Source organism: Lethenteron reissneri, unplaced genomic scaffold (genome assembly GCF_015708825.2).
Source record: "Lethenteron reissneri isolate LAM-NWPU_2019-01 unplaced genomic scaffold, ASM1570882v1 scaffold_1639, whole genome shotgun sequence".
NCBI lineage: Eukaryota > Metazoa > Chordata > Hyperoartia > Petromyzontiformes > Petromyzontidae > Lethenteron > Lethenteron reissneri.
The window spans coordinates 922965-936747 of NW_026891376.1; the positions used below are offsets into that span (position 1 = coordinate 922965).

At 48.0% G+C, this 13783-nt stretch overlaps 1 protein-coding gene across 1 annotated transcript; it reads right to left on the bottom strand.

Moving 5' to 3' along the window:
• Nucleotides 1–666: 666 nt before the first annotated feature.
• Nucleotides 667–7954, bottom strand: LOC133338995 (golgin subfamily A member 6-like protein 25). Its single transcript, XM_061547133.1, has 4 exons — nt 7913–7954; nt 7167–7229; nt 2127–2331; nt 667–1937 (listed from the first exon to the last, which is right to left on the bottom strand). Exons 3-4 carry the CDS (start codon nt 2320–2322, stop codon nt 1300–1302), a joined length of 834 nt encoding a protein of 277 aa, XP_061403117.1. The 5' UTR covers nt 2323–2331; nt 7167–7229; nt 7913–7954; the 3' UTR covers nt 667–1299.
• Between the last annotated feature and the right edge of the window lie 5829 nt (nt 7955–13783).

Consider the following 13783-nt stretch of genomic DNA (forward strand, 5'->3'; position numbering starts at 1 on the left):
TGTTTTTGTCCACCCACAGTCCATCAGTGGGTCGCGTGCAATGGGCTAAATGGCGAGTACTCCCACCTCTTTCAAGACATATGGTCAGTGTGGAAAAGTTGGCCAAAACATACCCACCGGATCGGCACTCTAGACCTCCCTCTAGTGGGGGTTCTTTCACCAGCAGTTGCATGAGCAAGTAATTGCAGGGCTGCACCATTAACCTCACGTGCACAACAATAATCTGGTTTACGTCCATTTCAGAACTCCTTGATCCAGACCCCAACATCCCAGTGCTGCAGGCTCAGTGCTCTGCATCGGTGTTACCATTACGCCGTTGCTCCTCTGCAACCCCGTGCCACCCGTTGCCGCGTGTAACGTCGCTGCGCCCTGTGCACCGCACGTGTCCCCAGCCCCTGCCGCTGCTCCGCCGGGACACCGGCTTGATGCTGACGATGTCTCAGGCGCAGGCCGCCTGCCTCCTGGCCAACGCCTTCTTCTGCACGTTCCCCCGGAGCAACGCCACCGGAACCCGGAGCGAGGACTCTGCCTGCCCCGACATCAACGTCAACAGGTGCAGCAGCAGCAGCCCATCACTGTGCATTACACACCGAACACCGTGTGTCATGCAGTACACACACACAGATGCAATGCTCTCTCTACGTGTAATAATCCTTCTGAGACGGCTTCGGAATCGGTCCTCTTTATTTTCACTTCCACAATACACTTTACTCACACACTCTCTGTTGCTGGCAGACAACAGAGAGCGGGCTGACTTCACACCAGTTCCCACCGCGCACGTGGCACCCAGAGCCCCCGTACGCGCGTGGCTCTGTTCGTTCCCCAGTCTGCTCCCGATCGTTCTCTCTCACTCTCTCTTAATCCTTCCATCACGTGGTCCCCCCAGCCAATCCTCCATGGACAGCCTTGACCATTCTCGATGGTTCCCTGTCAATCCCGGGACCACGCCTCTCATCCGGCTCCCCATTAGCTGGGGCCCCGAATGGCTAGGCCAATCACTCCTGATGACATGCCGTGATCACGCCGGGGTCATGCTCCCTATCTCAACCCTTATTGGCTACAAAGCAGGACCGGCAAGCCAATCCCCACGTGAACCCTCTATGGCTGTTATTACATATGTAGAGTATTTCTTGCTGTATATGTAGCGTCGGAAATGCAAAGCACACACCACCTGTAGTTGCGGGCACGAGTCGACAGGGGGTGCCACCCTGAGTTAGAGAGAGAACCGGGAGCGTTGAGAGGCCGAGTTCCCCCGCCCGACCCCAGGTGAGGGGTTGGGGGGTTATTCCAGAGCCACCTCTACTGTGTGGTGGACCGGCTACCACACAGCAGCACGAGTCGGAGGAGTGAACGGATGGTTCTCCCTATGCGGGCCAGACTCCCTCGCTTCCTCTTCTCCTCCTGCATCATCACCTGATCCTCTTTCCTTGTCATCTCTTTCTCCACCATCTTCTCCACCAATGTCTCCTCCACCTGCACCACCATCTCATCCTCCTGCTCCTTCGTCCATACCTCCTCTGTCTCCCCCCTCATCTCCTCTTCTTCCTGCACCACCAGCTCTTGCACCAGGGTCTCCTCCTCCTGCACCACCAGCTCCTCCACCAAGGTCTCCTCCTCCTGCACCACCAGCTCCTCCACCAGGTTCTTCTCCTCCTGCACCACCAGCTCCTCCACCAGGGTCTCCTCCTTCTGCACCACCAGCTCCTCCACCAGGGTCTCCTCCTCCTGCACCACCAGCTCCTCCAACAGGGTCTCCTCCTCCTGCACCACCAGCTCCTCCACCAGGATCTCCTCCTCCTGCACCACCAGCTCCTCCACCAGGGTCTCCTCCTCCTGCACCAACAGCTCCTCCACCGGAGTCTCCTCTTCCTCCACAACAACCGTCAGCCATTTAGGCCTGGGCAAGCGCGGAGGATGGGGGCAGCGCCGCCTCCGCTCTGTAAAGAGATGCGCACGACACCGTTCCAACTTCCTGCTACAGCAGAGATTGCACTCCCCCCCCCACCATCAGTTAACCCTGGGGAGGCATGGGGGTGCTGTGATCCCCCATAGCCCCACCCCTCGGAGAGGATTCTTATAAAAGGCGGGGAGCCAGAGGGCTCGAGGCCAATGTGTGAGAAGCTTACCATTGAAGACTGAAGACCGGCAGAACAGGCCCTGGAACTCCCCTGGCTCGCTGTCCTTGTCAGGGCCGAGCAGGGCAAGTGGCGCGGCCCCAAGAGCTCCAGGACCGCTGCTCTTGTAAGAGCACGGCCTGGTTAGCTGGGTGCCGGGATCCGTGCTTGACCAGGGCCGGATCAGATAGCCTCCCCTAGCACTCATAGCGGAGGACTGGGAATAGGAGAAGTCAGGGGATAGTACTAGGGGTGTTTCCCATTGAGTACGGGTGAAGGCGCCGTTACCCCTTCAAGTAATGTTACCGCCTTTTGGTTAAATAAAAGAGTGTGCCTCAACTACGTCGTCTGTCTCCCTGATAACTCACTACACTTGTATAAGTGTAGTGTATCGTGTCGTGTATAGTGGAGTGTGTAGGTTAAACGTTGAGTTTTATAAGGGCACCACGGGGTGACCAGCCCCTCCACACCCAGCCCCACCCCTCCCACCCAGCCCCACCCTCCCCACCCAGCCCCTTCCCTCCTCCCCCAGCCCCTCCCCACCCTCCCCCAGCCCCTCCCCACCCTCCCCTCTCCACCCAGCCCCACCCCTCCCACCCCCACCCTCCCCTCCCCATGCACGACAGACAAATAATCCCTGGTGGGCAGTGTGGAACCTGTTGTTCCTACCGGTATAAAAGTGGGAAATATCTGAACCGGTCCTGGGCCTCCCCTTGGTCGACTCAACCTCAAATGGGTACCTGATGCAGTGTGTACACATCACCACGAGGGAGACAAATGCGGCTGGGCGTGGTGTTGGCCACCCACTCCCCTGTGTACTGTGCCAGTCCTCATTAGGCGCTCACTAACACCACTTGCCTCAAAAATCTGTTAAAGCTATGAGGGGGATCTTTGTCTTTGTACAGTGGCATTGGCTACATATAAACTGATGCTTTGAACGGAGTTTATAATACAGCACGGCCTATGTGTAACGCATCATATACCGTGTACACAACACCATGAAAGTGTGTGCCGTATAATACAGAGTAAAGGAGCATAGCCTGTGCACGTACTGCAGCGTTACTTTGAACTGAAACGTGGCATGGCCGTTATGTGTAGAACAGCATTTCTTGTGTATATGTAGTGGGTTCCCACGGAGACTGGAGACGTAGCTTAGAGGCAACACGGTTTATTTAAATCTTATAACATAAGCCCCTTTTACTCCCACTACTTGGGGAGGTATGGCCTCCGGGCTAACGTGCCCTATCACTGGGGCTACGGGCTCTGAGTCCTCCGACTAAGGGTGGCCTAGGGGAGGCTATGCTGACCCGACCCAGCCAAGGTGCGGGTCTCGACCACTGGTCCGTGCTCGGCCCCGCCGCTTAAAAGGACGTCGTGTCCCAGGGTCCCGGGGTCCCAGGGTCCCAGCCTAGCCGGTCTTCAGTCTTCAGAGCACTGCCTCAGGCCGTCCTGGGGTCCGTCTTTTATACCCACCTCGGGGACTCTCCACCCCCGGAAGAGGAGATGAGGGGGGAGACAGAGGAGGTATGGACGAAGGAGCAGGAAGATGAGATGGTGGTGCAGGTGGAGGAGACATTGGTGGAGAAGATGGTGGAGAAAGAGATGACAAGGAAAGAGGATCAGGTGATGATGATGCAGGAGGAGAAGAGGAAGCGAGGGAGTCTGGCCCGCATAGGGAGAACCATCCGTTCACTCCTCCGACGCGTGCTGCTGTGTGGTGGCCGGTCCACCACACAGTAGAGGTGGTGGTGGTGGTTACGGATCGTTGTGAACCACAACCACTATCACCATACCCACCACACACACCCTGCACCCATTCACCCCCCTGTGATACCCACCACCCACCGCACACCGCACACCACACACACCCTGCACCCACCCACCCCATGATCCCACCCCCACCACATTCCACACAAAGGGTTAGGGGTTTAGAGGGTTAGGGATTTATAAAGTTAAGGGTTTAGAGGTTTCAGGTTATTTCAGGGATAAGGGGTTTAGAGGTTTAGGGATTTCGAGGGTTATAGGGTTTAGGGGTTGAGGGGATTCGAGAGTTAGGGGTTTAGAGGGTTAGGTGTTTAGAGGATTAGGCTATTTGGGGTACGGGGTTTTAGAGGGTTAGGGTTTTCAGGGTAAAGGGGTTTAAGGGTAAAAAGTTTAGATGGTAAAGGGGTTTAAAGGGTTAGGGGTTTATAGGGTTTTGGGTTTACAGTGAGGGAAAAAAGTATTTGATCCCCTGATGATTTTGTATGTTTGCCCACTGACAAAGAAATGATCAGTCTATAATTTTAATGGTAGGTTTATTTGAACAGTGAAAGACAAAATAACAACAAAATCCAGAAAAACGCACGTCATAAATGTTATAACTTCATTTGCATTTTAATAATGGAAATAAGTATTTGACCCCTCTGCAAAACATGACTTAGTGCTTGGTAGCAAAATCCTTGTTGGCAATCAGAGGTCAGACGTTTCTTGTAGTTGGCCACCAGGTTTGCACACATCTCAGGAGGGATTTTGTCCCACTCCTATTTGCAGATATTCTCCAAGTCATTAAGGTTTCAAGGCTGACGTTTGGCAACTCAAACCTTCTGCTCCCTCCACAGATTTTCTATGGGATTAATGTTTGGAGACTGGATAGGCCAGTCCAGGACCTTAATGTGCTTCTTCTTGAGCCACTCCTTTGTTGCCTTGGCCGTGTGTTTTGGGTCACTGTCATGCTGGAATACCCATCCACGACCCATTTTCAATGCCCTGGCTGAGGGAAGGAGGTTCTCACCCAATATTTGACGGGACATGGCCCCGTCCATCGTCCCTTTGATGCGGTGAAGTTGTCCTGTCCCCTTAGCAGAAAAACACCCCCAAAGAATAATGTTTCCACCTCCATGTTTGACGGTGGGGATGGTGTTCTTGGGGTCATAGGCAGCATTCCTCCTCCTCCAAACATGGCGAGGAGTTGAGTTGATGCCAAAGAACTCCATTTTCGTCTCATCTGACCACAGCACCTTCACCCAGTTGTCCTCTGAATCATTCAGATGTTCATTGGCAAACTTCAGACGGGCATGTATATATGCTTTCTTGAGCAGGGGGACCTTGCGGGCGCTGCAGGATTTCAGTCCTTCACGGCATAGTGTGTTACCAACTGTTTTCTTGATGACTATGGTCCTAGCTGCCTTGAGATCATTGACAAGATCCTCCTGTGTAATTCTGGGCTGATTTCCTCACCGTTCTCCACGAGGTGAGATCTTGCATGGAGCCCCAGGCCAAGGGAGATTGACAGTTATTTTGTGTTTCTTCCATTTGCGAATAATCGCACCAACTGTTGTCACCTTCTCACCAAGCTGCTTGGCGATGGTCTTGTAGCCCATTCCAGCCTTGTGTAGGTCTACAATCTTGTCCCTGACATCCTTGGAGAGCTCTTTGGTCTTGGCCTTGGTGGAGAGTTTGGAATCTGATTGATTGATTGCTTCTGTGAACAGGTGTCTTTTATACAGGTAACAAGCTGAGATTAGGAGCACTCCCTTTAAGAGTGTGCTCCTAATCTCAGCTCGTTACCTGTATAAAAGACACCTGGGAGCCAGAAATCTTTCTGATTGAGAGGGGGTCAAATACTTATTTCCCTCATTAAATGCAAATCAAGCTATAACATTTTTGACATGCGTTTTTCTGGATTTTGTTGTTGTTATTCTGTCTCTCACTGTTCAAATAAACCTATTAAAATTATAGACTGATCATTTCTTTGTCAGTGGGCAAACGTACAAAATCAGCAGGGGATCAAATACTTTTTTTTTCCTCACTGTAAGGGTTTAGGTTAAGGGTTCAGTGGGTTAGAGGTTTGGGGGTTTATGGGTTAGGATTTTAGAGGGTGATGGGTTTAGACCGTTATGGTTTTAAGGGTAAAGGGGTTTTGAGGGTTGGGTTTTAGAGGGTTACAGTTTAGAAGGATATGGGTTTAAAGGATTCTCGGTTTAGAGAATTAGGTGTTTAGATATTTTATGGGGTTTATTGTTAAAGGGGTAGTGGTTTAGAGGGTTAGGAGTTTATAAGGTTTAGGGGTTTAGAGGTATCGGGGTTTCAAGGGTTAGTGATTTACAGTGTTAGGGGTTTAGTGGTTTGAGAGTTGAGGGTTTAACACCTAGACTTTCACAACTAATATTGTCCATAATAAAGTTTTTTTTTGGGTTAGTCTCCAACACTAAATGGCACTTTTTGTTGATGTGACAAATTTTACTAATTGACTGTTTCGGGTGGTGGTTGGTTTAACGACATGTTTATATTTACATAATCTAACAAAAAAAAACCTTTATGGGTTTAGAGGGTTCCGGGTGTAGTGGATTATGTGTTTAGAGGGTTAGCATTTTAGGGGCATAGGTGTTTTAAGGGTTAGGCTTCTAGAGGGTTCGTTCTTTAGAGGGTTGGGGTTTAAATGTGTTAGGATTAGGTTACAGATTTAGGTTTTTAGAACGTTAGGGTTTTGAGGGTTAGGATTTTAGAGGTTGAGGATTTAGGAGGTTATGAGTTCAGAGGGTTAGGGGTCTAGAGGGTTAGTTCTTTAGAGGGTAGTGGTTTAGATTGGTTGGTATTTAGAATGTTAGGGATTTAGGGTTTTAGAAGGTTAGGGTTTCAAGGATTAGAGGGTTAGGGATTCAGAGGGTTTAGAGGGTTTGGTTTTTAATGGCTTAGACGGTTAGGGTTAAAAGAATAAGGGGTTTAGAGAGTGAGGGTTTTGGTGGGTTAGGGTTTTAACGGTAAAGGGGTTGAGGGTTAGGGGTATAGGAATTTAGAGGGTTAGGGGTTGAGATGGTTAGAGTTTTGGGGGTTTAGAGGTTAAGCTTTTAGAGGGCGAGGGGTTTAAAGATTAGGGTTGTAAGGGTAAAGGGGTTGAGAGGGTTAGCGGTTTAGATGGTTATGGATTTAGATAGTTAGGGGTTTAGAGGGTTTTAATTGTTCGAGGTTTAGTGGTTAAGGTCTCTGTGCGAGTCCAACATGTTTGTATGAGTCTATGGTAAGATAAAAAGAGTTCAGTTTAATTAGTATATTTCGAAACAATTTGTTTACCTTTCCTGTGATGTTTTTGTATTGTATATTTGTTGTTATTTTCTGACCCACCCGATTGGACGTCTGTGAAAACAGATCGTTATAGCTCATCAGATTCATCCAGTATAAATAAATATTCAAATTAAAAATCTATTGATCTCTGTGTGCGAATCTATGGATTTCTGTGTGAGTTTTTGGGCCTTTGAGTGTATGGATCTCTGTGTGAGGCTATGGGTCTCTGTGCATGTCTATCGGTCTCTGTGAGTATGGGGTCGCTGTGTGAGTCTGAGTGTTTGTAGGAATGTATGGGTCTCTGTTGGGGTCTATGGGTTTCTGGGTATGGTTGTTTGTGCGAGTCTTACATGCACAAATTTAACTTAAAAAGGCCATTGAGGGTTGCGGAATTCAAGTTGAATATTAAGTTCCTCGCAGTGCAAGCCAGCTCTCTAGTCGTGTCATTAAACAGCCCCTTTAATTCTTTATAATAATAAAATAGACTTACTCCAGGAAAACCACACTGAGTCACAGTCGGGTCCTGAATAGTTTTTTTTTTTAAGTTTTCGACGAATGAATGATGAGTTCTTACACAAGTGGGGGAAACCGGAGCACCTGGAAAAAACCCGTGGGGCAGCACTTTAAACCGTATAGGCAAAGATGGCGATTATCCCACTTTCTGTACTGCCTTCTCCTGGCCAGCCAGCCAGGAGAAGGCACCTGGATGCCCACGGGAAGGGGGTTTCACAACATTCACTGTGTGATCCACTCACCCTTGCTGCCTTCCACTGCTGGATCACAGGCTTGCAACACCACCGCCTGGCGAATAATAGTAATAATTAAAAGTTTTATAGCGAGCACAAGAACGACTCAGAGGCATGAGGAACCACAGCCGTGCAGGAAGGAAGCCACGTGGTGAGCCAGTACCAACAATTGTCCAAGCTCTGCGGTCCTCTATGGAGGCATTATGCGCTAATTAATGACGAGTGTTTATACCAGTGGGGGAAACCGGAGTACCCGGAGAAAACCCATGCGTGCGAGGGTGAAACACTCTATCCCTGTACAGGTGAAGATGGCGATTAGTCCACTTGCTCTACTGCCTTCTCCTGGCGAGTCAGGTTATGGCACCTCGACGCCCACGGGAAGGGGATTTGCCAACATCATTGTGCGGTGATTCACCAGCCCTCGCTACCTTCCACAGTGCTGGATTAGAGACGTGCAGTACCAACACCAGGCGGATGATAACAATAATAATAACTTTCTACTTCTAACTTGATAACAATAGGCGAAAAATAACAACAGGCAAATGATAACGACAGGCGAATGAGAACAGTAATTATTATTTCCACTTAGAACTTGATAACAATAATTATTTCTACTTTTAACATAATAACAATTATTTCTATACTGATAACGTGATTACAACAATAATAACAATTTCTACTTTAACTTAATAACAGGCGAATGATAACAGGCAAATGATAAAAACAGGCACCACATCTACGCCTCTATATAAGGAACGAAACAAGTGAATGTCTCCACAAATCTGGCTGTTGCCTAATGAAGCTAGTTGTAATTACTGGCGAAACGTCGTACTCAGATTGTAAATGTTGTGGCTTGACTCTCCAACACACCGTGAGTTGTACTAGTTACAAATTGGCATGTTCTGCGTACGTGACAACCCTTACTAGTTGGCTGTGTCGGGTGGTGGTGGGTTTTAACGACACATTTATATATTTATGCGATCTAACCCAAAAAAGAAACCTCTTATTATTAGGTTTTTTCGGTAAAGTCACGTAGGTAAAACATTAAAATTAATAAAAGTAAAATAAATAAAAAATCACGACGTTTCGGAGGCAACACAAGCTTCCGTCTTCAGGTGGAACCGTCACAGCCACGACAGCTGTATCAAGTAAATGAGAAATTGCAGGAGCTACCACTCCGTTTATATAATGGTTGGAGAGGGGGGGGGGGAAGGGCCAAGTACAGCACACTTTTTAAATTCTTTATATTAAGTTCGCTTGCTTGCGTGCTTGCTTGCTTGCTTAGGACCGTGCAAATCTTTCGGTCGTTTTTTATCAAATCCTTTATATTAAGTTCGCTTGCTTGCGTGCTTGCTTGCTTGCTTAGGACCGTGCAAATCTTTCGGTCGTTTTTTAACCCACTTCCCATGATCCAATCGAGCTGACATTTTCCACAGACTCGTTCTCCCAGCATTGAACCACTTCTCGTGATGATACTGTTGGTTTTTGTCGTTAGGCTTTTAGTGGGATCGTTTTTAATTTTGGAGTAACTCCCATCATTAAGGTCCAGGATTTTGTTGTTGTATGAATCTTTATCCATGATGACCGTGCCCTTGTCTGCCGAGAGGATGACTATATCATCTCTCTTTTTTAGGTCCGCGAGTTCAGAGCGTTCGTTTTTGCTGATGTTACTAGTGGGTTTCGTAGCATTCTTAAGAATAGTAGCTATTTCAGCTCTTGCTACATCTGCATGGATGTGTCCTATGCCTCTGAGGGCTACATCAATCTGAGAAACAGTATCATCACGAGTTCGACTTCCCTAATCGAACCAAGCAAACGTCCCTCTCTAAAACCATCGGCGGCTAGACCTCCCAGACTCTATGGTCTTCCCAAAATCCATAAAGAAGGCACGCCGCTACGACCCATCGTGTCGATGATAAACTCTCCTACGTACAAACTAGCCCGTTTTCTATCAGATACTCTGCTCCCCTTCACAGGCAAGACCTCTTCGGCAGTACTCAACTCAACCCAATTAGTCTCTATGGTTAAGGACATGGTACTATCTCCTGATGACATCCTCGTCAGCTTTGATGTAGTATCTTTGTTCACCAAAGTCCCAGTACCGGACACCCTAACAATAATTGAGGACTTAGTCCAACATGGATTGAATTCTGATGTACCTGCGCTGGTTAGGCATTGCCTCACCAACACCTATTTTACCTGGAATGGCACCTTCTACAAACAGAATGAGGGTACCCCTATGGGCTCCCCCTTGTCACCAGTTATAGCCAACATGTTCATGGGAAAGTTTGAATCAGACGCCATCCAGACATCCACCCTGCGTCCTTCCCTGTGGAAGAGGTATGTGGATGACACTTTCGTCATCTGGCCACATGGCCTCCCAGCATTGAACCACTTCTTGGACCACATCAATTCTAGACACCCATCCATCAGATTCACCATGGAAGTGGAGAAAGACGGTAAACTACCATTCTTGGATATTCTGTTTGAGAGGAGGCCTGACGGATCCTTGGGACATTCTGTCTACAGGAAAGCCACCCACACAGATTCCTACTTGAAACCGGATTCGCCCCACCACCCATTTCAAAAGAATTCTCTCATCAAAACGCTATACCACAGAGCCCATGGCATTTCTGACCAACACCACCTGGCCGGTGAATTAAGACATGTACATCGGGCCCTCAGGATGAACGGATACTCTGACCGCATTATCTGCCAAGCTGTTTCTCCCACCACACAGAAACAGCCACATGAAACTCCGACCAAAACTATCACGTTACCATACATAGCATGCGTGACCAAAAAGATCTCCAAAATTCTAAACAAACATAAGATCCAAGTCCGATTCAGTACAGTGCATAAAATCCGTGATCTGATTCCATCTGTGAAGGATGTCGTTCCTGACTTACAGTATCCTGGAGTCTACAAATTGAGTTGCATTTGTGGTGATTGCTACATTGGAGAAACGAAACGTCATGTTTCTGATCGTGTCCGCGAGCACAAGTCAGATCTGAAACACGGCAGAACTGATTCTTCGGCCGTTGCCGATCATTGCTACAACTCGGTGGGCTCTCATGAAATTGTCTTTTCCGAGACCAAGGTTCTCTGCAAACCTCCTGGCTACCATCAAAGGTTTGTACACGAAGCCATACAAATATACAAACACAGACATAATTTCAACCGTGATGATGGTTACAAACTGAGTAATCATTGGAAAGATGTGATTAACCATGCAAAAAAGATTTAACTACACTTATTTGGCCAATCTTATTTGACAGACAACTATTGCAGGTTTACCATGTTTAGTTGTTGTCTCCTTGTCACAGGTTGAGTCACAAACCGTACCTCTCCATAACAAAGGCTCACCCTCTTAAGCCTCACCTTACCATATTAATAAAAAGTGTGCTGTACTTGCCCCCCCCCCCCTCTCCAACCATTATAAAAACGGAGTGGTAGCTCCTGCAATCTCTCATTTACTTGATACAGCTGTCGTGGCTGTGACGGTTCCACCTGAAGACGGAAGCTTGTGTTGCCTCCGAAACGTCGTGATTTTTATTTTATTTTACTTTTATTAATTTTAATGTTTTACCTACGTGACTTTACTGAAAAAAACCTTAGAATATGCAGTCACGAAAGCTTCAAATCTAAAAAAAAAAGAAACCTCTATTATGTATGATATTGGTCGCGAAAGTCTACGTGTTAAACAAACCCGAAGGAATCAGAGGAAAATCGACGTGACCACGAGAGAAGATGCAAACTCCAAATATACAGACATCAGGGTTGGGGTCAAACCTACGAATTCCAATATACCAGTTTAACACGTCGGCTTTCGCGAGGGGGTTTCCATCTCGCCACTGTGGCGCCTCATTATCTGACTCACCCAACCACTAAACTACAAAAGCCACCCACACACACACACTCACCCACTCACTCTGCCACCCACTCAACTGCTAACTCACTTGCTCATGCACACACACAGCCACTCAAGAACATACCTGTGCACCCACCTACACACCCACTCATTAACTCAACGACCCACCCACCAACCCACTCACTCACTCACTCTAGACTCCACTCACCCACCCACTCACCTATTCACTCCCCCACTCACACACCCACCCATCCACCCACCCACTCTCTAACTCAAACACTCACCCACCAACCCAACCACCCACTCAATCAATCACCCACCAACCACTCACCCACCCAATAAACGAAAACTGAACTATTTCTCGATTTAAAGCTTTCGTGACTGCAGGGATTCATCTTCTTGGTTCTTTCGGTAAAGTCACGTATTTTTATTATTTTATTACTTCCCTTCTACGTGACTTTACCGAAAGAACCAAGAAGATGAACTATTTCTCATTGTACCAGCTAAGGCCCACAGAGCTATATAGATCTTTTTCAAAAGCGACCTTGTTACAAATTACAGGTAAACAAAGTGGCTTATCACATATACATGCATTGCAGCCAAATCCTCTGAATGCAAGTTTATTCTCAATGCAGAGGTAAAACCCCGAGGACCCGGAGAAAAATCCACGTGACCACAGGGAGAAGATGCAAACTCGAAATATACAGGCGGAAGGTCGGGATCAATTCCATGACCTCCTGTATACTATGCAAGGTAGTTACCATCTCACCACCGTGGCACCCCATTCTCTGACTCACTCACTCAAACACCCACCCATTCACCTATTCACGCACACCACTTACTCAAATACCCACCCTCTCACTCAATAACCCATCCACTCACTCATGAACCCACTGAAGCACTCACCCATACAAAAACCCACTCACCCACTCACTCACCGACTCACTCACCCATGAAATCGCACACCCATCTTCTCAACCACTCAGCCAGCCACCCACTCAATCTCGTACCCACTAACCCTCTCACTTCCTCACCAACCTACCAACCCACCAGGGACGTGCGGTCAGGGGAGGCAGTGCCTCACCTGTCATACTCCAATGACAATAGTTGTTACGAAAAGTAAAAAAAAGAGAATAATAAAATAAAATAAAAGATTTTTCCACTGATCTGTGTTATAAATGTCATTTCTGTAAGATTCCACTTTTATAGTTAAAATCGCCAAATTTGCGGAGCTCCGCTGCAAATACAGGAAGAGACGAGAGGTGAGGCAGCGACGAGCTCAGCCTCCCCTGATTACGCAACCCCTCAGTTACTGGATGGAGCGCGGGCAATAAGTGCGTGCCTGTTACTATCACAGTATGTCACCAATGTAATGTTTGTAGACCCCTTCATTTCATGTCCTCGCCTTCCATACTCCAGGTAACTTATTTCACGTATGTGTATAAAGATATTTAGGCTCGCTGGTCTCGTCATGAAACTGCAATGAAAAAGCACCAGGGGAGGTAGCCATCACATTTGCCTCACTGAGGGGGATGCATCTAACACGCCCCCCTCCGTGAGGCCACGTCCCCCTCAGTGTGTGAATCTGGCTCTGACACAAGCCAGTGCCTCCCCAGCCATTGACCTCACCACACGTCACTGCAACCCACCCACCCATCTACTCACTCAACCACCCACCCAGTCGATCATCCACCCACTAACACTCACCCACCCAACAACTCACTAACCCACCCAGCACTCACTCACCGAGCCAGTCAATCTCTAACCCACCAACTCACTTTTAAACTGACAATCTCAACTACAACTCACCCAGTCACTAACCCACTCACTCCCCACATAACCATCTACTCACATACTCACCCAGCCACTCACCTACTCACCCAGTCACATACACATCCACTCACCATGCCACCCACTCAATTTCTAACCCACCCACTCGCCCAACCACTCCCTCAGCAACTCACCCACTAACCACGTAATTATTCACCCACCCACCCATCACTCAACCA

Bases quoted from the DNA above. Each gene is read 5' to 3' on its own strand.
- LOC133338995 (XM_061547133.1), bottom strand. From the start codon at position 2,322: ATGAGTGCTAGGGGAGGCTATCTGATCCGGCCCTGGTCAAGCACGGAT. The intron at 1,938-2,126 runs GTAAGCTTCTCA...ATCTCTTTACAG, and splicing joins CCGGTCTTCAGTCTTCAATG to AGCGGAGGCGGCGCTGCCCC.